At 44.4% G+C, this 25,536-nt stretch overlaps 1 protein-coding gene across 1 annotated transcript in view; it reads right to left on the bottom strand.

Moving 5' to 3' along the window:
• CRTC3 (CREB regulated transcription coactivator 3) overlaps positions 1 to 25,536 on the bottom strand; it is a 1,604,530-nt gene that overhangs the window by 1,233,874 nt on the left and 345,120 nt on the right. The window contains exon 5 of the mRNA XM_044063561.1: positions 5,119 to 5,180. Coding sequence (XP_043919496.1) covers positions 5,119 to 5,180 — 62 coding nt within the window. The remainder of the gene's footprint in view (positions 1 to 5,118; positions 5,181 to 25,536) is intronic.

Raw genomic sequence — 25,536 nt, 5'->3', positions numbered from 1 at the left:
TGTTGTCTGTCTTTATCAGTAGTTGTCCTGGATGAAGTTAAGTCCTTGAAGGCTGTCAGAGCATTCTGAACAGCTAGCATCTCTTTCTGGTTGATACGCAGATGCATTTGTTTTCGTCTCAATTTGCCCTGAATGCATCTGAGTCTGTAGTTAGGGTTTGAGTGGCAGGGGGTAGAGTGAATGACAGTCCCTTGTTTTGGTGACATGTCTCTGCCCACCAAAGAAACTCCTGTTGTAGGCAGGATGATATGAACCCCAAGGCCTGCAAAATTTGTCTTGCAGATAACTGGGTTTTTGTTGCCATTTGTTTGAAGTATGTTGTCAGTTGGCTTTGTTTGTCTGGCGTAAGGTAAGCCATCTGGGCAGTTGTATTCAAGCTTGCACCCAGGAATGTAATTATTTGAGAGGGTACCAGTTGGGATTTCTTTTCGTTTATTGTGTACCCTAGGCATGTTAGAAGCCTTTTTACAAGCGCCAGATGTTGAAGAAGAGTGTCCTTGTCCTCTGCTTGAATGAGACAGTCGTCCAGATAAGGATAAATTTGAATGCTTCTTTGTCTGCAGAAAGCAATTACTGGTGCCAGGCATTGTAAAGACCCTGGGCGCAGCAGATAAGCCCAAAGGCAGTGCAGAGAATTGGTAATGTGAAAACCTGCCTTGAAGCGGAGGTATCTTCTGCACGATTCCCTTACTGGAATATGCAGGTATGCCTCTTTTAAGTCTAGAGTCACTAACCAAGCGTTCCTGCCCAGCACAGGCAGTAGCTGTTGTAAAGTCAGCATTTTGAATTTTGGAATGTCCAGGAACGTGTTCAAAATCGATCAGTCCAGAACTGGACACCAGGCATTGTCTTTTCTGGGTACCAGGAAAGTCTTGAATAAAAACCTTGTCCTTTTTCCTTTTCTGGTACTGGTTGAATAGTCCCCATATCCATGAGGCACATAACTTGTTTCTGAGCCTCTGCCCATTGATTCTGTGGCAGATCTGGCCAACCGTTTGGAACTTGCAAAGTATGAAAATGAAATCTGTACCCCTGGGATACTATGTTTAATACCCACTTGTCCTGGGTAATCAACTGCCAATTTTGAGCATGACGTGCTAATTTTCCCCCCAAGGGGGCTGCCAAAAGATAAGTGCTTGGTGAAGGTAAAAAGAAGTCATTGAGACTGTTTACTGTAGGGTTGTGCTTTGTTTCCTCCAGATTTGGAGGTGGAAGCACCCCATTGCTTTGACCTGTAAGAACCCTGTGATTGGTATCTAGAGCCTTTTGAGCGCCTGGATTTGCCTAGAAAGGCTCTGTTGGACACAGGAAAGGACCAATTTTTAGTAGGCCAGTGCCTACTGAACCTGGGTGGCTGCACTTGTAAGAAATCTTTTACAGTTTGCATAAATTTAGCTTTGTCTTCCATTTTCTTTAAAACCTCTTCTGCCTTATTACCAAACAGAGTATCATGCTGCAAGGGGGTATCCAACAATTTAGCTTTAAAATGATCAGGCAGATTTTACTCTTTAAGCTTAGCCAGGCATGCCTTCTAATCACAGATTCAGTAACTGCGGCCCTGCAAGAGGCCTCCGAGGAATCAAAACCACATTGTAAAGTATGCTTTCCAACCTGTTCTGCTGAATGCAATAATTCCTGTAATTCTTTATTTTCCACACAATCAGAAATCAACATCATTTTCTGTTTCAATAAGCCCATAACATGCTGTTGATAGTTAATCATATGAAACTGGCAGTTTAAGGCCCCAATTGCCAAGGTTGCAGATGTATAAACCTTCTTTCCCCATCTATCCAGCGCCTTGTCTGATCTGAAGATTCATAATCAGTGCCTTCCTAGACCTCTTAGCAGGTGGGGGTTGGGAACCCCTGATCAAGGTAATTAAGTCCTCAGCCATTTTGATCATCTGTCTTTTAGGCATAGGGCCCTCAGCACGTGGCTCATGCATCGGTTTTTTAGACATAGAAGATGTTTTTGATCTTGTTTGTGGGGCTGGCATCGGTTTTATATAAAAATGTTGAGGCCTGAAAACACCCTCAGAAGCCAGTGCCTGCTCAGCGGCTCCGGACCCACCCAAGGGAGAGACATCCGTGGGTTCAATACTCTTGAGAATTTTGCGGCATACCGGACTCTGCATGGGTCTCGGTAGAGGCCTGCGACTCAAATTTAGCGGATATCAGGGTCTGTGAAAGTGCCTCACTGAGTACCGGCGAACCGGTGACTGGCTTAGGAGAAGTTTCATCGTCAGTTTTGGACCTCGACGGTCTGTCTCTGTCTTTTTCTTTGCGTTTTTTGTGAACTCCGGTAGTCGGATTGCTAACCGACGACATTTCAGGGTAATTAAATCTAGATCCAAAATATTTAAAAGCAAAAATATACTGACGCTTAAATTGTGCGTTGGTTAAATCTAGTACAAAACCGACAGCAAGGCATGTTATGATCTGGGCCTAGGCAAGGAATACAGTACAAATGAAAATCCTTATGAGGTAATTTGCTTTCCACAAGTCATGCAATTATTAACTTTTACTGACATTGGTAAGGAGCAAGAAAAAGTTTCCCCAATGGGGTACTTAGCTTTAGTTGAAGACTTTGGTTCTGAAACTCGAATGCGAAAATTTCAGGAGTCGGCCAACCGGCACTTGCAAACTGCTTCTGCTTCGGGCACCGCACGGCAAGAAAGACTGAATAAAATAGCGTTGGCTGAATGTTTTATACCCCTGATGACCTGACGTCATGGAAGAGGAGACAGCAACCGACAGAGGACCCAAGACTTTGTTATTCAGGCTGACTGAGGGCAACCTGCCAGCAGATTACCCAAATGTAATGACTGCAACAGTAAAACACGAAGAACATCTGAAGGTAATGCTGGGCTGTCATCTAGGTTCTCACTCACCTGGAGAGAGACATCCAGTTGAGGCTGGACACCAGCAGACTCAGGCCTAGACTTCTTAGCCTTCTCCTTAATTGGTGGCTGTATCTTGAGGTAAGCAGATTCTGACATATTACCTTGGGCCAAAAGCTTGAGACATTGGTTTTCAATGTAAATGGAAAGGGAAAAAAGGTGGCAATTCAATGTCTTGGGAACAAAAGCCTGACAGATGGAACAGTGTGTGTGGTCATGGGATGCACCTAAGCAAACCAGGCATCTACTGTGGTGGTCAAAAACTTTGAGGAATCACTTATGAACTTGAGAAAGCCATTTCTAACTTTAGTGAGTTTAAGAACTTTACATGACTCAGGCCTATGCTAGCCATAAAAAGGCTGATGAGAGATCAACTTCAAAGCTGTACTATGTTGGTACAATGTAGGCTACAGCGTAACCAAGAGTTGTTCTTCTTCTTTCGGCTTTTCCCGGTTAGGGGCCGCCACAGCGGAACTCCGGTCCGCTGATGATTGGCAGTAGATTTTTGCAGTGCCGAGATGCCAGCTCGATGCCCAACCTTCAAAGAAGGCACGCTCTACGCATGTCTTTTGAACGCCACTCGACCGCGGGGAGGACATGCAGACTCCACACAGAAGGCCCTCCAGCCGAGAATCAAACGGGAGAACCTCTTGCTGTGAGGCAAAAACGCTTCCGCTGCACCACCGTGGCTTGTACAGCCTAACCAAGAGTATTGTTATGAAATTCATTTTGACAGTAAGAGAGGAGGATAAGAATGCCCATAAGTTATGACTAAGTACTGAAAAACACTATTAATGAACTAAGAGGGCTGTGCTGGAACGTAATTTTGTAAAACCCCACCAATTATAAGATGAGCGACTAGAGTGAATCCAGCTGAGAAGTGCTACAATGCAATCATGTTCTGGCTCAATGTATACATTCATTAATTTTGTTCAACACTAGGAAAAACAATATGTTAGTAAAGAGAAAAAGCTCTATTGCTATTGTTTTCTGAACCAGGTGAAGAAAGGTCTGAAGGAAGCCAGAAAAAAAGTGAAACAAAATGCTTCAAGGTGGTGAAAGGAATTAAAATTAAACAGCTGTGATGGTCGAGAGGTTAAGGTGTCAAAATCCAGTGGGGTTTCCCCTCGCAGGTTCGAATCCTGCTCACAGTGTATCGTTTATGGGCTAGGCTTATATAGGTTCCAGGGTCATTAGCCTAGTACACACTTAAGAACCTATACTGGAGGGACAGGTTCCTAACCCAGAGACTTCCCATACTCTGGAACAAACTTCCCAATCACGTCAAGCAGAGCAATTCTCTGGCCCTCTTTAAGAGGGATCTTGATGTGTGGGTGGGCAATAGGAAGTTCACCCCAGGGATCACTTCAGTGGCCTTGCTTGGCAGGGGCACTGGGAAATAACTTTGGGTGGCATGATGCCAGGGAATCTTCCTGGGGTAGGCTTATATAAGCTCCAGGGCCATTAGCCCAGTACACACCTATGAACCTAAAAGGGCCGAAGTTGACATTTGAAAAATAACATTTTGAGAACACAAGGTTTGTCTGAGAGATAATATAAGCAAAAGGGAGGAGATGGCACATCTGGCTTCTGGGTGGTGACGGGGAAGAAAAGTATGCAGTACCTAAATAACAACATGGCAAACAGCAGCACACATTATAACAAACTGATGTCAAACAGGTTATATAATGCCTTAATTTTCACAACTTAATCTGTCTGCATTTGAAGTATCAACAGCAGATAACAGTTTTGTTGTATATTCTCTAGTATGTTTACAGTGATTACAGGCACACTTCAAATTGAAATTCTATTTGCCTAATAAAGGGTCTATTGCACATGAGAATCTCTATAAATACTTATCCAGGTCTTTATCAGTACAGGATACAGGGCTATTCTATATTTTTTTCAAGAAATGATCTCCTGGAAATCACCTCTCTTGTTACATCAGTGTGTCATCAATACTTCTGTATGCTCGTATGAATGATTTCTCTGCCACCAGTGGTATGTTACTGAACTGATATATACATATTTGAGGGGGTGGACTGGTGCAGGGAAATACCACCTCAAAAAATCATTTTTGACTTACATCATTGAGAATAATGATATGTGAATGTTTCAGTCAGTTGGCATTGCAGCAGTACTTTCCAATTGATTATTTTCCAGTCTTACATGGTAAAAATCAGAGAAAAGATTTATTTAAAACTTGCCATTTTTCTTACCTTCTCCAGTTATTGTCAGGAGGCGGTGAAAGGTAAACATTTGCATATGGCGAACTGTCTAAGTAATGGCTACAGTTAAGAAAAACTCATAACAGCCATTTATGAAAGAATTTTATGTCCGTTCCTCACAGAAATTTTCCCTTCTTTTTGAACTTTACACCATTACACTAACCTAAGCTTAATATACAATTATTTCCTTCACACAATTCTTCCAATCCTCCTCCATTGCTCAGCAAGTTGTACTTACTACTTATAACTTGTTTATTCACCTTACTTCCTATACGACTTGAAACAATTCTTCTATATTCTTCTCTTTCTATCTAGTATATTTACTGGCATACATATTTATTATCCTTGCATGTTTACATCTGAATGTCAATATACTTAATACTATATATATTTTTTTTACATTCTGTGCATATATTTATAGTTGTAATGACTGTTATACACTTATTATTGTTTTACTGTTATAACTTGTTCTGTACAAAGTTGTTCCCCCACTCTGTTGAAATGCAGTCACAAACTCAGGTAGACTATCTCAGTCAACAAATGGAAATAAAAATAAATAAAATACATTTTAAATCATTCATGCATTATTCAAAATCACTGTTAGGGATGATAGATGTGAAAAAGTTGTCACACTTTAGTTTTACACTGTTCACATGGAGATCTGAAAAACTGTCATAACTTAATTGATCTTCCATCATTAGTGGCAACCTAACTTGTTTAGAAATGTTAAACTATTTGTAGTTTGTGCTAACAAATGCATTATCGATACGGCTGCAGCGGTCTGAAATACTGCTGCCAAGTAAAATTAGCAGTGGTACTACTTCAGGATCAGGAGCAGGAGAGTGTAATCAACAAGCATTGTATAATCTTCGTGCCTGAACAAAATGTTTCTTTATCCACTTCCCCTTAAGATAATTAATGTAACAGCAGACCTCTGAGAAGTGGTCACTGTTACAGCACATTCTAACTTTAAGGTTTTGTCTTCTTCCTGGTCAGCTTTTCAGATAGTACTGTTTCACACTCTGGGTGTAGGCTTATGCTGATCCCATGCCTGCATTCCATGGAACATTGGAAGATGCATGGAGCAGCCCCAAAATACAAACACTATTAGCTGTTAGGCAGTTTCTTCAATTCATTCAGCTTAGGAAGATCCACTGGGAAACTTTGACTATGGTACGCTATAAACCTATGTAAAATTAATAACTAAAACTGAAATAAGAAAGCAATAAGTGTGAACTAAAAATCAATGCAAAAACAGCAGTCAGTCCTCCACGGGAATGGAGGGAGGGTAGTTTTACTTGCTGCAGTGACCAGTCCTTGCAGATCAACAGTTATGATAAGTATCTTATCCACAACAGTATTTATCTTCCAGGAGGATCCCTAAAACAGTAATGACATATCTAAGGGACGGGGACAATCACACGATCCCTTGTAGCATGGCTGTGTCAAAACCTATTATACTCAGAAACTACACATTCAGTGTGCTAGTAAAAACATAGCTCTCAACTTCTAAGCACAAAGAATCTGGACAAAGCATAAAATAATGGAGAGAACAAAGACCCCCAAAAAGGGGCAGCCTTTAAATATTGCTCTTATAAACTTAGAAAGTTATTTGAACCACAGAATTAATGTTTGGATGCATTTTCTGAAGGATGTGAAGTCTGAAACTCAAATATATGTCATTACTTAGTGAATTCAATCCTCAGTGATTTGCCAGAAAGCCAACAATTTTATGAGCACTTCTAAAAATATCCAATTTGTAATGATTGATAAAGGTATGCAGTCTAGTCCAAGTAGCTGCTGCACAGATGTCATCCATGGATGCCCTGAAGTGGAAAGCTATTGAAGTAGCCATAGATCTAATAGAGTGGGCTTTAACTTTAGGCAGGGATTCATTATGGAGGGAATAGATGAGACGTATGCAGTCCCTTAGCCATCTAGACAGAGAAAACTTAGAGACAGCGTCTCCCAATTTAGGACCTGAAAAGGAGATTGAATGCTATTCAGATTTACGTATAAGTTTGGTCCTGTCTAGATAAAATCTCATCTGTCTATGTACATCCAAGGTGTTAAGGTAATACTCTCCTCTACTGGTAAAACTGGGAAAGAAAACTGGTAGATTAATGGATTGGTTAATAGAGAATTCAAAAACAACTTTGGGGAGGAAAGATGGATCAGTCTGAAGAGACACCCTGTCTTTATGAAAAAACAGCTATGGCCTATTGATGTACAAAAGCTTGTAGCTCCGAGACTCTTCTAGCACAGGTAAAGAATAGAGATTTCCAGGACAAAAACTTCAGGTCACACTTGGCCGCAGGTTCAAAGGGCTTTTGAGTCAAGGACTGAAGGACTAAAGTTCTACGGGCTGACTGAGAGGAGGCCTGAGATGAGAGGTCCCTATAAGGAAAGCCTTGCAGAGGCATAAAGAGATAAAAGGGGTGCCATCTATACCATTGTGGAAATTGGAAATCGCTGCTAGATGCACTCGTACCTGTAGAAGCAGAAGCTCCGTTATCAAAAAACGTAGTCAGATACTGGAGCACTACAGAAACTGAAGCCAAATATGGATCTAGCATGTTATCCTTGGACCAGCTGGAGAACCTTTTCCATTTATCTTGATATAATTTCCTGGTGGCTGGTTTGTGAGAGGCCAAAATGATGTTACGCACAGGTGAGAAAAGATCAGCCTGCCTGGCAACTAGTGGAAGTGGAGAAATCAAGCTGTGAGCTTGAGAGTGAACACATTTGGGTGACTCAACTTTTGGGGGTGAGTGATCAGATCTGGTACCGGGTCCAGAATACATGGCGGGTAAACTAGGTGAGGCCGAAGGAAGGGAAACCAAACTAGTCAAGGGCAAAATGGGGCTATGAGAATCACCTTGCATCTCAACTGAATAGCTTTCTTTAGAAACTGAGGGATCAGTGGAATGGGAGGATAAGCGTAAAGAAGTCCCGTGGGCCAATCGTGAATCACAGCGTCCCTCGGGGACCCCTCCCCGTGGGGGAAGTAGGGCAAAATAGCTGATGCACTTGGCGTTCGAAGGAGAGGTGAAAAGATCGCAGCAAGGCTGGCCCCAGTGGCTGAAGATTTCCATTGCCACCTCGGGGTTCTGGAACCACTCGTGAGGCAGGAGAATGCATCTGCTCAACTTGTCCGCAATCACGTTGGAGCTCCCCAGGATATGCATTGCTATCAGAAAGCGGTTAGAAGCTATCGCCTATTGACAAATCCTCATGGCTTCTCAACATAGGGGATAGGACTTGGTTCCCCCTTGCTTGTTGATGTACCAGACCACTGACATATTCTCTAAATGAATAGCAATTGTCCCGGAGGGGAGAGTCATATGGAGTGCTTGCAATGCTAACAGCATGGCTCTCAGCTCCAGAACACTGATATGCAGGTGGACCATGTGCTTTGGACAGTCTTCGCCTGGAAATGGCCCCCCACCCGATCAGGGAAGCATCTGTGGTCACTATGGCTTTGGGCTGGGGTGAGAGAAAAGGGTAGCTTCAAAGATCTACATTTGGCCTCATCCACCACAGGAGGTCAAGTCTGCAGGAGTGGGTTATTCGAATCTTGTAGTCCAGAGGGTGGTGATTTGGGAACCATCGACACAGAGGGAGCCACTGCAGAATACGCATATGTAGCTTTGCTATAGGGACTATCGGAATTGATGCAGCCATAGACCCTATGGCTTGGAGAACTTCTTTTGTGGATATAGATGCTTGGCTCAGAATCACTCGAATTTGAAGCCTCAACCGGTGGAGTCTGTGAAGAGGGAGTGATACCAGACAGGACCGAGTGTTGAACACTGCTCCAATGAACTCTATTTGCTGTGTAGGAATGAGATTTGACTTTTCCCAATGTATTGTAATTCCCAACAATTTTGCCAGAGAGAGAGCATGTTGAAGGGTGGAGACCAAAAGATACTTGGTGGGGGCAGTGAGGAGCCAGTCATCTAGATATGGAAACACCTGGAATCCTTTTAGTCTCAAGTGAGCTGTTACCACTGCCATGCACTTAGTGAACACTCTGGGGGGCTGGAGAGAGACCGAAAGGCAGGACACAGAATTGGTAATGACTGGCCCCTAGACGGAAGCGGAGCAGACTCCTGGAGAGTTTGTCCATCTTGATGTAGTAATACATATCCCAGAGATCTAAAGAGCACATCCAAGCTCCTTCTCTCAGAAAGGGAAGGATGGACTGTACCGTGATCATCTGGAATTTGGTGTAGGCAACAGACTTGTTTAAGCTGCTGAGATCCAAAATGGGTCTCCAGTCCCCTGCCTTTTTTGGCACCAAAAAGAATCTAGAGTAAAATCCGGATCCACACTGGTCTGGTGGGACTGATTGGATGACTCTTTTGAGACAGCTTTAAAACCTCTGAAGCTGCTTCTTCCCACTGACTGGGTGGTACATCGGGAAATTTCTTTGGAAATTTGGGTTGACAAGAAAGGGGGATGTTGTAACCTCTGGTGATTATATTCTGCACTCAGCGATCGTTTGTAATAGAGAGCCAGGCAAGTTGGTGTAGAGAAAAACTACCCCTGACTGCTTCCAGAGGTAAGCAATCGGGCCGCTCCTCAGGAGCACTGATAAAGCTGACCCGAGAAAAAGTCTCTGTATCCTTGGTTGCGAGGACCCCCTCTGCCTCTAAAGGGGCATCTTCCACTGTTGTTACCCCCTCTGCCTCTGGGGGAAATCATCACCACGTGCAGCACAGAAGGGACCCTGAAAGTTTCTTATGCCACATTTTCCCACTCCTCTGATTCCTGGAAAAGTTACGTTGAGGGTTGGAAAATCATAGCCCAATGGCAGACAGGGTTTTTCCATCTTGCTCACACCTGGCTAGCATTCAGAAAGGAAGACTTGAAAGGGTCCGCCAGGTCACAGATGCGCATCTAGGCATGATGTCTCATAACAATGACAGAACTCGCAGCTCTAGCCGCCCCTTCGGTCACGTGTGAGAGCAACCTCATGGATGAGTTGGATATTGATTCCAGGGTCGCTAGCTGCGAGGCTAATTTGTCCCTGACCTCATCAGACAACTGTCCTGTGAAGGTCCCAGAGAGTTCAGAGATCAAATCCCTCTGGAGCCTCGTAAAATATGCCAAATAATTCAGGGAACGTATAGCAAAGGTCCTTGAAGAAAAAACATGCTTCTCCAGTCTGTCCAACGCCCGGGACTCCCTGTTGGGCGGGTGGACAGCGGATTCCTCAACCCAGTCCTTTTTGATTGCTACCGCCACCACCACAGCATCAACCAGTAACCCTTTGGACCAGTACGGGTGTTCTACGGGGGGGGGGGGAGGGCAAAATTTTGTCTGGTCTCCAGGGGATCACCTCCGTGGAGTTAGGGTCCTTCTAGGCATGCTGCACAAGTTGGACAAGCTCATCTGCAGGTGGGGTCACCCATGAGGTAGATGGCTGGGTACGAAAAGCCTGCAGGAACATGGACTCCTCAAATGAAGGGGTGGAGGACTTCCAGTCACCCCTCTGCTTCAGCATCTCCAAGATGTCACCTAAAGAGACATCGTCCGGCGGTGACCGTGGGGACCCCTCACCATCATCGCAGTCCATGTCCTCTGTTAAGTCCACAAGCTTCCTCTTGAATATTTTCTTCCGAGGGCACTCTTCCGTGGGGATTTCTGAGGAGGACTCGGAAGAGGGGATCCCTTGGACAGGGGTGTCCTACAGCTTCTCTGCCAGGTGTCCCGGGGAGGTGGTCTGTGACAGCTGTAGCTCAGGGGGAGAAAATTGGGTTTCTGACATGGTAGGAATGCTGGGAGAAGCAAAAGCCCTCTCCATCGCGCAGAAGGTAGGCTCGCCTGAAGAGGGATGGGAGCCCGGAATAGAAAAGGACAACCTCAGAACGGGGGTCACACCCTGCTCTGAAGGACCCGCTGCCATGGAAGGAGCCTCAAGCAGGATCAGTGTGGGGTCAGACATCGGCACCAAAGAGGGAACCGAAGCAAGAGACGGCACCATACCCAGGGCCAAGACGCCCGGCACCCAATCCATAGATTGAGGAAAGCCTGGTTCGGCCAGAACCAAGGACCAAAGGGGCAACCTCGGAGCTGGTGTGAGATGAACTGCTGGCACCAAGGTGGTGGGTTCCAAAAAGGATGTCGGAACAGAAGACTTTGGATCCAAGATTGTCGAAGGAGGAGTGTAAGATGGAGTCCTTGGATGAAGCAACCCAGGTCCAGCATGAGGATGAGTCCTAGAAAGGGAGGGATCCCCCTGGCTACCAACAGCTGGTCCACAAAATGCACCACGTCATGTTCCGAAAGGCTCCTGGTGGATCTAGTGGATACTGCCGATGGGGAGTCTTGAAATTCAAGAAATGGGCTATAGGCTTGGCTCAGAAAAGGGTCTACAAAAGGTGAGTATCGGGTCCATGGTGCAAGTTCCGCTGGCACCGAGGTCTCTAATTTTGATACTGGAAGCAATGGGGTCAGATCCAGCATGGTCGGTTCAATGCTCTGTGCCGAAGAGGCACTCGGAGCCGAAGCAATGGTCAGTTCCAAAAAGGTAACCAGAGTCGAAATCGAAAAGTGCCCTGAGCCGAAGCAGCTACAGGTGCCGAAGTTGAGATAGGCGCAGTAAGATCAATGATTGGTGCCAGAGGCAGGGCGTCTGCCAAAACAGGCATCAGTGTTGAAGGTTTCGAAGTTGTTGGTACCAAGGAGATCGATGTTGAAGAGGCAGATTTGTGATCCGTGGATATTTTGGGGACTTTAGATTTCCCAGATTTGTTCTGATAACCCGATGGTGAAGAAGGAACACAATGTGATCTCTTTTTATGCTTAGAAGGAGGGGTTGAGACCTCCATCGTAGAAATGGCCTCTGCAAAGGGAGACTTGAGTAACCCTTTCAGAATGAGCTTGTTTTTACATTTGTTAAGAGTCCTCTGACAAACTTTGACAAACATCACACAGGGGCTGCACCGAAAGGTGAGCCACTCCCAAACAGTACACACAATCATCATGCAAGTCACTGTTAGGTAGCTTGCCCTTACAAGAAGTACAATGTTTGAACCCAGATGTACTTTTTTTATCTGACATTTTTCACAATCAAACAAATAAAAAGTACAGTTTTGTACCTACCATAAATGTAGATGTTCGAAGATCCACATTGCTGCAGTCCTTACTTATGGGTAGTCCGCTGTCCTCGCTCGGCCCGAATACCAAAGTATTAGGCTGACGTCGGTCATGGGCGCCTAGATCTGACATCAGAGCGTCAGGGTATAAAGGCGCATGACCGACGTCATATCCTCAGTCTTTTCTTGCCCCAGATGTCAGAAGGCCAAACAAGAAAGGCCACAGCCAAAAACAGAATACCTCCCAAAAACAAGCCCAACAACAACCATCACCTAAAGCATAGCACCATGTCAAACTACAGTGGGGAAGGAGGGAGGGTAAATTGGACTTCAGCAATGTGGATCTTCGAACATCTACATTTATGGTAGGTACAAAACTGTACTATGTTCTTCATCTCACATTGCTGCAGTCCTTACTTATGGGTAGAATCCCAAAGCAACGGGAAAGGGAGGTTGGTAAAAATCATAGAGCATTGGGTGCTGCTAAAATGCCCTGTAAAATTGCAGTGGCAAATCCAGCCCTAGACTTAGAATAAAGAGGAAGGTGGTAATGTTTAGAAAAAGTATGCACTGAACTCCAAGTAGCTGCCTCCAAAATGTCTTTTGTAGCTACCCCCCTTAGAAAGGCCGTAGAAGTAGCAGTAGCCCTAGTGGAATGAGGCCTGATTCCAGCAGGAATCTCCTTACCATGATGGGAATAACAGAAAGAAATACAAAACCCAATCCATTTAGAAATAGTTTGTTTTGAAACAGGTTTACCCTGTGAACCCGAAGCAAAAGAAACAAACAACTGCTGAGACTGTCTGAACTCCTTGGTTCTGCTCAAATAATAACGCAACTGTCTGTGAATATCCAAAGTATGCAAAATTTTCTCCCCTTTATTTTGGGGTTTGCATAAAAAGTAGGCAAATGAATAGTTTGGTTTAAGGCCACACTAGAAACCACTTTAGGCATAAAGGAAGGATTAGTACGCAAAGATACCCTATCCTTATGAAAATCAGGAAAGGCTCCACTGCCATGAGGGCCTGTAATTCAGAAACCCTTCTTGCAGAGGTAATGGCCAACAAAAAAGCAGTTTTCCATGATAAATACTTTAACTCGGCAGTAGCTGCAGGCTCAAAAGGTTGTAGAGTAAGTTTTTCCAACACAAAATTGAGATCCCAAGCAGGAGTAGGAGCTCTACGTGGGGTCTTATATTCTTTGCCCTCTAAGAAATTGTTTAAACAAAGGATGAGAGAATAAAGGAGGGTCACAATCATAGTGAGCAGAAATGGCTGCAGCATGGACCTTTATCGAGGAGAAAGACAAACCCTTGTCCAATAACTCAGTAAGATATTGAAGAGCAACACTTAAATCAGGTTTGGAGACATCAAAGTCCTTTCCTTTGCTCCAAATAAAAAAATCTCCTCCATTTATCAGAGTAAACTTTCCTGGTACTAGGCCTCCTGGCCTTCAAAATAACATTCAAAACTTGTTGTGGAAGCTGAGACCCTCCAGAGTCTAAAACAGAATATGCCAGGCTGTTAGATGCAGAGACTGAATCTTGACATTGAGGAAGTGATTGCCCTCTTGTGACAAAAGGTGCGGAATCAAAGGCAGAGGCCATGGAGGTTCTCGTACTAAACTCCTCAGTAGTGGGTACCAGTGTTGTCGAGGCCAATCCGGTGCTATCAAAATCATGGTTGGCTTGTCTTGTCTGGCCTTCAAAAGTACCTTGGGAAGAAGAGGCAGAGGTGGAAAGGCGCATACATGCAGATTGTTCCAACTGAATGATAGAGCGTCCACCTTCCAAGCTGTGTGATGAAACATTTTTGTGCAAAACTTTGGCAACTGGCAATTTAGTGGAGAAGCGAACAGATCTATGTCTGGAGTTCCCCATAACACTGTCAACTTTTGAAATACATGAGGATCCAATTTCCACTTGTGAGGATCCACTATTTGTCTGCTCAACACATCTGCTAAGGAGTTATGTGCTCCTGGAAGAAACCTTGCCTGAAGATTGAGGTGTAGATTGAGAGCAGTTTCCCACAAATCATCGCTTGCCTGCAAAGAGGGTAAGAATGGGTTCCCCCTTGCTTGTTGATGTACCACATGACAGTAGTGTTGTCTGTTTGAATCAACACCTGCCCTGGGTGAAGTAAATCTTTGAAAGCCATCAATGCAAACTGGACTGCTAACATTTCCTTCAAGTTGATATGCAAATGTTGGAGTTTGACAGGCCACGTGTCTTGCACCCATTTTCCATTGAGGTGTGCTCCCCAAGCCTTGTCCGAGGCATCTGTCGTTAGAATCTGATTCGCCTCTGGCCGGGTCACAGAGAGTCCCTTGTTTAGGTGACATTCCTGAGCCCACCACAAAAACTCCTTCTGAATGCAAGGTATTATCTGAATGACAGTGTCTAGATCTTGGCAGTGCTGTGTCCATAGAATTTTGAGATACCATTGAAGCTTCCTCATATGCAATTTGGCATTGGGAAGCACCAGAATACAAGATGCCATGAACCCCAAGGCTTGAAGGACTGTCTTTGCAGTCAGCCTGGACCGTAGAGACATTTGATGGAAATAAAGAGAAAGGCTTCTTTGTTTGTCCGGGGTCAAAAAAGCCATCTGGGAAGCTGTATTCAGTCTCACACCCAGAAAGCACATGTCCTGAGAGGGTACTAGACTGGACTTTGTTTCGTTCACAGAATACCCTAGGCATCTTAACACTGCCATCACATACTGTAGATGATGAAGAAGTTCGTCCTTTTCTTGTGCAATAATCAGGCAATCGTCCAAATAAGGATAAATCTGTATTCCTCTTAGTCTGAAAAAAGCTATCACTGGAGCCAGAACCTTTGTAAACACTCTGGGCGCAGTAGATAAGCCAAAGGGCAATGCAGAGAATTGATAATGTAAATTCCCAGCCCGAAAACGCAGGTACCTCCTGCAACTGGGCCTGATAGGAACATGAAGGTAAGCCTCTTTGAGATCCAGAGTAACCATCCAGTGATCTTTTCCCAACAGAGGTAAAAGTTGTTGTAAAGTCAGCATCTTGAACTTTGGAATGTCCAGGTAAGTGTTGAGGATAGATAAATCCAAAATTGGTCTCCACGTGTTCCCTTTCTTTGGAACTAGAAACAGGCGAGAATAAAATCCTAGGCCCACTTCTGACAGAGGAACTGGCTGTATAGCTCCTATTTGAAGAAGTAAAGAAATTTGTTTGTGAGCCTCTATCCTTTGCTGAGGAGGGACGTCTGGGATGCCCTTGAAAGGAGGCATGGTATGGAAATAGAACTTGTAACCTTGGTTTATAATGTCCCATACCCATTTGTCCTGGGTGACTAAATGCCAATTCTGCTTGAAAAGAGCCAACTTTCCTCCCAAAGGAGCTGCCAGGCAAGAAGAATCTGGCAGCTGAAAATGCAGGTCATTGGGCCTGTTTACGAAAGGACTGGCCCCTGCCCTCACCAGCAGATTGAGCAGGCGAACTCCATTGTCTCGGCCTGAAGGTACTCTGAGCTCTGCCCCTACCACGCCTAGATCTACCCCTAGACTGAGAATCAGAAGAAGGGTACGTCCACCCCTTAGTAGGCCAATTTCTACTAAACTTTGGAGGTTGTACCTGCAAAAATCTTTAACAGTCTGCATAGACTTAGCCTTGTCTTCCATTTTCTTTAAGACTGACTCCACAGGAGGACCAAACAAAACTTCAGACTGTAAAGGGCATCCAGAATTCTAGACTTAACATGCTCAGACAAATTCTGATCCTTAAGCCAGGCGTGCCTACGAATAACTGAACCAGTGGCAGCCACCCTAGAAGAAGCCTGTAAAGCATCAAAACCACATTGCAAAGAGTGCTTTCCCACCTGTTCAGAAACATGCACTAAATCCTGCAATTCTTTACACTCTATGCCCTCTGCCAAAGCATCCACTTTAGATCTTAGCTGAGAAAGGAGGAAATTCTGATACTTCAACATATGAAACTGGCAGTTCAAAGCTCTCATTGCTAAAGTAGAAGAGGTATACACCTTCTTACCCCATCTATCCAAGGCTCTAGCTTCCTTATCCAGAGGAACCGGATTCTTAACAACAGAGGCTCTAACACCCTTAGGCCCCTGACTAATAGTTTCTGGGTCGCCCTAGGACTCTTATAAAGATATTTATGAGCCTCAGGCACCCTGTAATACCTGTCCGGTTTAACTGGAGCAGGAGGCACAGAATCAGGATTAAGAGAAGCTTCTGAGAAAACATCTGAAACAACATCCAAAACCGGGGGTATAGCTAAGGGTCTATGCTGTGGTAAAAACAAGAACTCCCTAAGTCTCTTCCGTGAATCAGAGTAATCCTGTCCTTCCCACTTAAAATGCTCCCTCATGGAATGCAGAGTTTCTGAAAATGAAAAATCCTCTGGAGGAGAAGCAGAAGGAGTGGAATCCTCTGCATCAGAATCAGAATAAGGAGGGAAATCTGGAATGTCCTCAGCAGAAGACTCTGAATCATCTGAGGCCTGCTCCAAACATTCCAACTCTGGCTCCATCCTGGGCCTCTTATCCGGAGGGGGCATAGAACCTCTAATTAAAGTAATCAAATCCTCTGCCATTTTAAGCATGTGCTTTTTAGGCACAGACCCTGAAGAACCAGAACTGACACCAGAGGAAGGCAAAACAGACCTACCCTTAGAAGGAGCCTTAGAAACAGTAACAGAAGGCCTAACCACCTTAGGCATAGAAGGGAGAATAGTAACCTGAGAGGCCCCTTCAGCCTGACCTGCCTCCTGAGAGGCCACATCATGTAAAATCAAAGTTTCCCCCTGGGACTCAACAGAAACTTCAGCCGGATCCACCTGTTCAGCTGTAGCTTCTAAAGAACCGGCGTCCATAACCGATGAATCATCCTGCCTAGGCTTTAAAGATTTGTCTTTGCGCTTCTTAGTAGAAGCTGGCGTCGGAACATCCGACGGCATATTATAATTACACCTCTTGCCAAAGACTAACCTAGCGCAATCTAACCTCCGTTTTATAGTGCGCTTATTAAACCTAGCACAAAACCGACACCCAACTACGTCGTGCTCCGGTCCCAAACAAGGAATACAAAGCGAGTGGTAATCCCTATGCGGTATCTGTTTCCCACAAGAAATACAATTATTCACTTTTTCTGACATCCGGTAAGTAACTGAGGCAAGAAAAAACAAAAATATTCCCCAACGGGGTACTTAGCCCAACTTGGTATCGGTCTGAAACTCCGAAAACGAAAAATTTCAGAACGCCGAACGGCACTTGCAACGCTGCTTCTGCATCGGACCATGCGGCAAAAAAGACTGAGGATATGACGTCGGTCATGCGCCTTTATACCCTGACGCTCTGATGTCAGATCTTGGCGCCCATGACCGACGTCAGCCTAATACTTTGGTATTCGGGCTGAGCGAGGACAGCGGACTACCCATAAGTAAGGACTGCAGCAATGTGAGATGAAGAACATCTAACCGTTTCCAATAAAACAGCAACAACCCAAATACAGAGAGGGAAAATATGAAAAGGGAAAGAGAAATCCAACAAGATTAACAGAAAAAAGGAATACCAGCAATGGTATTCAAGAAATATCACAGAGGGTAAGGGGAAAGGACGTACCAACAACGGTATTGAAGTTTACCAATGGTAAAAATGGGTAAAATTAAGAACAGTAAGTTAAATGAAGAGACATCCAATAATTTTTCCACAAAATATCAAGAAAAACTTCACTTAGCTGAGAGCTCGGCTGAAACATGGCTTTACGGCAAAGTGGCAAACAAGATCTGAGGTAACGGGAAGTGCATTCTGGGTACAGACTTAGCTCGAGAGTTTTTTTGGCTGGCGCAAGCTTTGGTAAAAGGCCAACTCAGTTTCAAGGACTCTGAACCGAACCCATTCGTGATGAATGGAAAGAAGATTAACAACATCAGATGTTCAATTATCTAATATTACACTTTGATCTTCAGTGGCAGAAGTATATGTTTTTTTATAGTCTCAGATGCAAGATTCCTTTAAAAAGTTAATTAAAAGTCAGATTCTCTGCACTCTGATGGAATGAAGGCAAACAAGCAAAAACTGTAGATTGTTGAACTCTGAATGAAAAGTATGCTAGACTGGAATCAAATTGTATAGTAGCCATAGGACTGGACAGTGAAACCTTATGATGTAGCCTATGAAATAAATCTCTTCAACTTTTAGTTGCAAGATTTTCTTCTAACTTATCTCTTGGCTTTATTCAACACATTAAGGATTAGGGAAGAATATAAATCAATGTTAGGGGTCACATTTTTATCCTTCATGCTGAAAGACTCAAGAGTTTTGAGTAGGCGATGCAAAAAGTACAGTTTTGTACCTACCATAAATGTAGATGTTCGAGTGCTAATACAGCTGCAGTCATAACAGATGGGTTTTCCTGCCGTCAGGCGGGTCCTCGGTCGGCCGAATTCCAAAGTCTAGGTCCAGCGTCGGTTGTCGTCGCTTCTTCCCTGACGTCAGTGCGACAGGGGTATAAAAGAACCAGCCAACGCCATTTTCTTCAGTTTTTCTTGCCCCAGATGCCAGGTGCCCTCAGAAGGAAGGCAATACATAAATTTATGTAATAATGCAATGCAGTATAATCAAAACACAGTAGTTGCAAGCAAATACACCATAAAAGAATACCCCTATCAGGTTGTATGAGGAGGTGTTAGCCATTAGGCCTGTTCCAGAGGGGAAGGAGGGTGGGAAACCTGGACTGCAGCTGTATTAGCACTCGAACATCTACATTTATGGTAGGTACAAAACTGTACTATGTTCATCGTGCATGCAGCTGCAGTCATAACAGATGGGTAGAATACCAAAGCTAAAAAAGAGGTGGTAGGCACTAGGTGGAACTAGGAGGAGCCAGGATGCCCTGCAAAACTGCAGTGGCAAATCCTGCTCTAGATTTGGGGTATAAAGGCAGGTGGTAGTGCTTGGAGAAAGTATGCACAGAACTCCAAGTGGCAGCTTCCAAAATATCTTTGGTAGGAACCCCCCTGAGGAAAGCTGCAGAGGTAGCTGTGGCCCTTGTGGAGTGAGACCTGATGCCTGCAGGTACAGTTTTACCATGAAGAGAGTAACAAAAGAGTATGCAGTGGGCTCTCCATTTTGAGATTGTCTGTTTGGAAATAGGCTTCCCTTGAGCCCCTGAAGCATAGGACACAAAGAGTTGCTCTGATTTTCTGAAAGGCTTTGTTCTGTCCAAATAATAACGTAGTTGTCTGTGAATGTCCAAGGAATGTAGTAGTCTCTCCCCTTTGTTTTGAGGATTGGGGTAAATGGTAGGCAAGTGGATAGCCTGATTCAAGGCTATCCTGGATACTACCTTTGGCATAAAGGAAGGATTGGTTCGTAAGGAAACTCTGTCCTGATGGAAAATGATGAAAGGCTGCACAGCCATGAGGGCTTGTAGTTCCGAAACCCTGCGAGCTGAGGTGATAGCCAGCAGGAAGGCTTTTTTTCCAGGACAAATATTGCAGTTCTGTTGAGGCAGCTGGCTCAAAAGGAGGCAAAGTCAGTTTCTCTAGAATGAAATTGAGATCCCAAGCAGGTACTGGTTGTTTCCTTGGGGGTTTTATATTCTTAGCCCCTCTGAGGAACTGCCTTAAGAGGGGGTGAGAGAATAAAGGAGGATCAGTGTTGTATTCTGCAGAAATGGCTGAGGCATGGATTTTGATGGAAGAGAATGAAAGTCCACTGCTTAGCATCTCAGCTAGGTACTGTAATATTTGAGGTAAATTCAGTATTCCAAGGTTCTGGCCCTTTTACTCATTCCAAGCACAAAACTGTTTCCATTTGGCGGAGTAGGCTTTTCTAGTAGAAGGTCTTCTGGCCTCCAAAATGACATCCTGTACCTCCTTGGAGAGTAGGGTCTGTTGTGATTTTAAGGAATCTTCCATGCGGCTAGATTGAGTGTTTTCAGCTGACTGTGAAGAGTTTTGAAGTTGTGCTGAGTCAGTAGAAGAGGCATTAGAGGCAGGATCCATGGTGGGGAATGCGTTAGGCTCCTCAGGAGTGGGTACCAGTGTTGTCTTGGCCAGTCTGGAGCGATGAGAATAATCTTTGGTCTGTCTGCTCTGGTTTTTAATAGAACTTTGGGCAGCAGAGGAAGAGGGGGAAAGGCATAAACTGTCATTGTTGTCCAACTGAAAGAGAGTGCGTCCACTTTCCAGGCCTGTGGATGAAAGGTCCTTGAGCAGAATTTTGCCAATTGGTGATTTCTGTGGGAGGCAAAGAGATCTATGTCCGGCCTTCCCCATGCTTGAATTATCTTTGAAAAAACTTGAGGATGCAACTTCCATTCGTGTGGATCTGTCATATTTCTGCTTAGGTTGTCTGCCAGCGTGTTTTCCTTGCCTGGCAGGAACTGTGCTTGAAACTCGATTTGCAATTCTAGAGCCATGTTCCAAAGAGACATGGCTAGCCTGCATAGGGGGTATGAGTGGGTTCCTCCCTGTTTGTTTATGTACCACATTACTGTGGTGTTGTCTGTCCTTATCAATAGCTTGCCTGGGTGCAGCAGGTCTTTGAAAGCTATAATAGCATTTATTACTGCTAGCATTTCCTTTTGATTGATGTGTAGGTGCTTTTCCTTTTGGGACCTTCTGCCCTGAATGCACCAATCCGTCATGTGCAGCCCCCAGGTGTAATCCGAGGCGTCTGTTGTGATGGTTTGACTTGCTTGAGGCTTGCAGAATGGGAGACCTGTGTTTGTTTGGCATGCTTGAGCCCACCACAGAAATTCCTTTTGAAGACATGGAATTAGTGGTATTATTGTTTCCAAGCTGTGGCTGTGCTGAGACCATAGGTTTTTCAGGTACCATTGAAGTTTCCTCATATGCAGCTTTGCACATGGGATTAGTAGGATGCAAGATTCCATGAATCCCAGAGCCTGCAGGATTTTCCTTGCAGTCAGCCTGGTGAAAGTTGCCAGTTTTCTGAAGTATTGAGTTAGTTGCCCTTGTTTCTCTGGCGTGAGGTAGGCCATCTGGGTGTTTGTATCCAAGTTGGCACCCAGGAAAATTATTGTTTGAGAGGGTATTAGCCTTGATTTCTTTTTGTTGACTGTGTATCCCAGGGAATTCAACAACCTTATTACAAAAGCCAGATGTTTCAGAAGTATGTGCTTGCTGTCCGCTTGGATCAGGCAGTTGTCCAAATATGAGTATATTTGTATCCCTTGCAGTCTGCAGTAGGCAATTGCTGATGCCAGGCATTTCGTGAACACTCTGGGCGCAGTAGATAAGCCAAAGGGCAATGCAGAGAATTGATAATGTGTTGAACCTGCAAGAAATCTGAGGTATCTTCTGAAATCTTGTCTGATTGAGACATGCAGGTATGCCTCTCCTTCAGGTCCAATGTTACCAGCCAAGACTCCTTGCCCAGCATGAGAAGAAGCTGTTGTAATGTGAGCATCTTGAATTTTGGCACGAGTAAAAATGTGTTTAGGATGGATAGGTCCAAAATAGGTCTCCAATCTTTGCCCTTCCTTGGTACCAGGAATAGTCTGGAATAAAAACCTTGACCCTGTTCTTGTGCAGGTACCTCTTGAATAGCTTTCATGTCCATGAGATCTGAAATTTGTTTTTGTGCCTCTGCCCTTTGATTGTGTGGCAGGTTTGGCATGCCTCTCATTTTTGGAAATGTGTGAAAGTTGCTTGGCATGCAAAGGGGAAAGTCATTGGTTCTGCTTTCTGAATGGCTGTGAACTATCCTCACTACCTCTTTGGGTAGGTGCTTGCCATTGTCTGCCTCTAAACGATCCTTGAGATTGCCCTCTACCCTCGGCCTGTATCTACCTCTTTGGGGTCTGTCCGTGGCTGGAAAGGACCAATTTTTTGAAGGCCAATTTCTACTGAAACGTGGAGGTTGTACCTGTAGGAAATCTTTCACTGTTTGCATTGATTTTGCCTTTTCCTCCATTTTCTTTAATACCTCCTCAGCTTTAACACCAAACAATACATCTTTTTGCAGAGGTACATCCAGTAATTTAGCTTTGACATGATCTGGTAAGGTTTGCTCTTTGAGCCAAGCATGTCTACGTATGACTGATTCTGTAACAGCAGCTCTACATGAGGCCTCTAAAGCATCAAAAAGTACAGTTTTGTACCTACCATAAATGTAGATGTCCGAGAGGAATGCATCTGCAGTCTTTACAAATGGGTTGTCCTGTCGTCAGGCAGCCCTTTGGTCGGCCGGATTCCAAAGTCTGGGTCTGGCTTTGGCTGGTGTCGCACTTCACCCGACGTCATTGCGGCAGTTATTCGGGTATAAAGGCATCAGCCGACGCCATTTTCCTCAGTGTTTCTTGCCCCAGATGCCAGGTGCCCTCTTGGATGGCTAAATTTGGATAAATGCCAAAGTTTCCAAATAGTAGAGAGCAAACACACAAAATAAGCATGTATGTACATATATACAAACAAATACAAACAAATACACCATAATAGATCCCCACCAAGCTAGCTGAAGATTGGTAAATACCCTAGGAGTACCTCAGAGGGGAAGGAGGGTGGATAATCCTGACTGCAGATGCATTCCTCTCGGACATCTACATTTATGGTAGGTACAAAACTGTACTATGCCCTTCAAGGATGCATCTGCAGTCTTTACAAATGGGTAGAATACCATAGCTAAACTAGGGGAGGAGGAAATGAGAATAGAGTATGGTGTAGTCAGGATCCCTTGCAAAACAGCAGTGGCAAAACCAGCACGGGATCTAGAGTATAGAGGTAAGTTATAATGCTTGGCAAATGTATGCATGGAGGTCCAAGTAGCAGCCTCTATAATGTCCTTGGTAGCCACTCCTCGTAAGAAAGCTGTGGTAGTGGCTGTAGCCCTTGTGGAGTGAGGCCTGATGTTCTCTGGAGTTTTATTTCCATGGTAGGAGTAACATAATCTAATGCAATTTCCTATCCATTTGGAGATTGTCTGTTTAGAAATTGGTTTTCCTTCCTTTCCTGTTGCATATGCTACCAGAAGCTGGTCAGTTTTTCTATTGTTTTTTGTCCTGTCCAGGTAGTAGCGTAATTGTCTGTGTACATCCAAGGTATGTAAGAGCTTTTCTCCCCTGTTCTGTGGGTTGGGGAAGAATGTAGGAAGGTGGATAGCCTGATTTAAAGAGACTCTGGATACCACCTTAGGCATAAATGTAGGATTTGTTCTCATGGACACTCTATCTTGATGGAAGATCAGGAAGGGTTGTACTGCCATTAATGCCTGTAGTTCAGAGACCCTTCTTGCTGAAGTTATTGCCAGCAGGAAAGCAGTCTTCCAGGATAAGTATTGTAATTCTGCTGTTGCTGCTGGTTCGAAAGGAGGTAGAGTCAGTTTTTCTAGCACAAAGTTCAAGTCCCATGCTGGCAATGGAGGTTTCCTGGGAGGTTTTACATTTTTAATTCCTCTCAGAAACTGTCTGAGCAGAGGATGCGAGAAGACAGGAGGATCCAAGCTGTATTCTGCTGAAATAGCTGATGCATGTATCTTGATGGAAGAATAGGACAGGCCTGTATGGAAGAGCTCCGCCAAGTACTCCAGGATGTTGGCTATGTTCACCAGTGTCACATCTTGCCCCTTTGCAGTACTCCAGATGAGATATCTTTTCCATTTTGCTGCATAATTCTTTCTTGTTGAAGGTCTACGAGCCTCCAGGATTATGTCTTTAACCCTTTGGAATAAATTTGGGTTAAGTGCTGTTATGTAATGTTCCAGGCAGTTAGCTGCAGAGTTTTTAGTTTTGGATGCAGGATGTTGTAGTTGTTCTGTGTTATCAGTAATGGGATCAGGGGCAGTGTCCATATTTGTTCCCGGGACATGCTCCTCAGCAGTGGATACCAATGTTGTCTTGGCCAGTCTGGGGCTATCAGAATGATCCTCGGACGTTCCTCTTTGATCTTGAGAAGCACCTTGTGCATCAAAGGAAGTGGTGGGAATGCGTATGCTGTCAGGCTTTTCCAACTGAAAGATAGGGAGTCCACCTTCCAAGCAAGTGGGTGGTAAGTCCTTGTGCAGAATTTCTCCAACTGGTGATTGAATGGGGATGCAAACAAGTCTATTTGTGGTAATCCCCATTCTCTTGTGATGGTTTTGAAGATGTCCGGATGCAGCATCCATTCGTGGGCATCTGTTGTAGTTCTGCTTAATATGTCTGGTAGAATGTTTTCCTTCCCTGGTACATAAATTGCCTGTAACTGAATGTTGTAGCTCAGAGCCACATCCCATAGGTCCAGTGCCAGCCGGCATAGAGGGTATGAGTGTGTGCCTCCCTGTTTGTTGATGTACCACATAACTGTGGTGTTGTCTGTCCTTATCATCAACTGGCCTTCTTGGAGAAAAGGTCTGAATGCCTAGATTGCCAATTTTACTGCCATCATTTCTTTTAGATTTATGTGCAGATGCAGCTGGTCTTGAGTCCATAGGCCTTGAGTGCACTTGCCCATCATGTGTGCCCCCCAACCGAGGTCTGAGGCATCTGTCGTGATGGTTTGTCTTGGTTGACTTTTGCAGAAGGGCAATCCTGTGTTTGATTGACAGGCCTGAGCCCACCATAGGAACTCTTGCTTCAGGCATGGGATCATTGGAATTCTGGTTTCTAGGCTGTGCTTGTGCTGAGACCACAAATTCTTTAGGTACCACTGTAGCTTTCTCATATGCAGCCTGGCATGAGGGACCAGTATTATGCAGGATGCCATGAAGCCTAGAGCTTGTAGCACTTTTCTTGCAGTTAGATGGTTCTGCTTTGTTAATGCCAAGAAGTAGAGAGGAAGTTGCTCTTTCTTTTCTGCAGTTAGAAATGCCATTTGTTTTGATGTGTCCAGTTCTGCACCCAGAAAGGTTATTCTTTGGGATGGAATCAGCCTTGACTTTTTTGTATTGACTGTATATCCCAGGGCTTGCAGCAGGTAGATGACTCTTTGTAAGTCTTCTGTTAGTTTGTTTTTGTTGTCCGCTTGTATCAGGCAGTCGTCCAGGTAGGGATAGATTTGAATCCCCTGAAGTCTGCAATGAGCGATTACTGATACCAGGCATTTCGTGAACACTCTGGTCGCAGTAGAAAAGCCAAAGGGCAATGCTGAGAATTGATAATGCTCTGATCCTGCAAGAAATCTGAGGTATCTTCTGCAAATTGGTCTTATGGGGACGTGCAGGCATGCCTCCTTGAGATCTAGAGTTACCAGCCAAGACTCCTTGCCCAGCATGGGAAGAAGCTGCTGTAGGGTCAGCATTTTGAATTTTGGAACAATGAGGAATGTGTTTAAAGCGGACAGGTCTAGAATAGGCCTCCATTTGTTTTCTTTTCTT

This window comes from Protopterus annectens, chromosome 2.part1 (genome assembly GCF_019279795.1).
Source record: "Protopterus annectens isolate FY-2018-M chromosome 2.part1, PAN1.0, whole genome shotgun sequence".
Taxonomy (NCBI): Eukaryota; Metazoa; Chordata; order Ceratodontiformes; family Protopteridae; genus Protopterus; species Protopterus annectens.
Note: the sequence above shows the minus strand (reverse complement) of the source record. Positions and strands in the feature narration are given on the sequence as shown.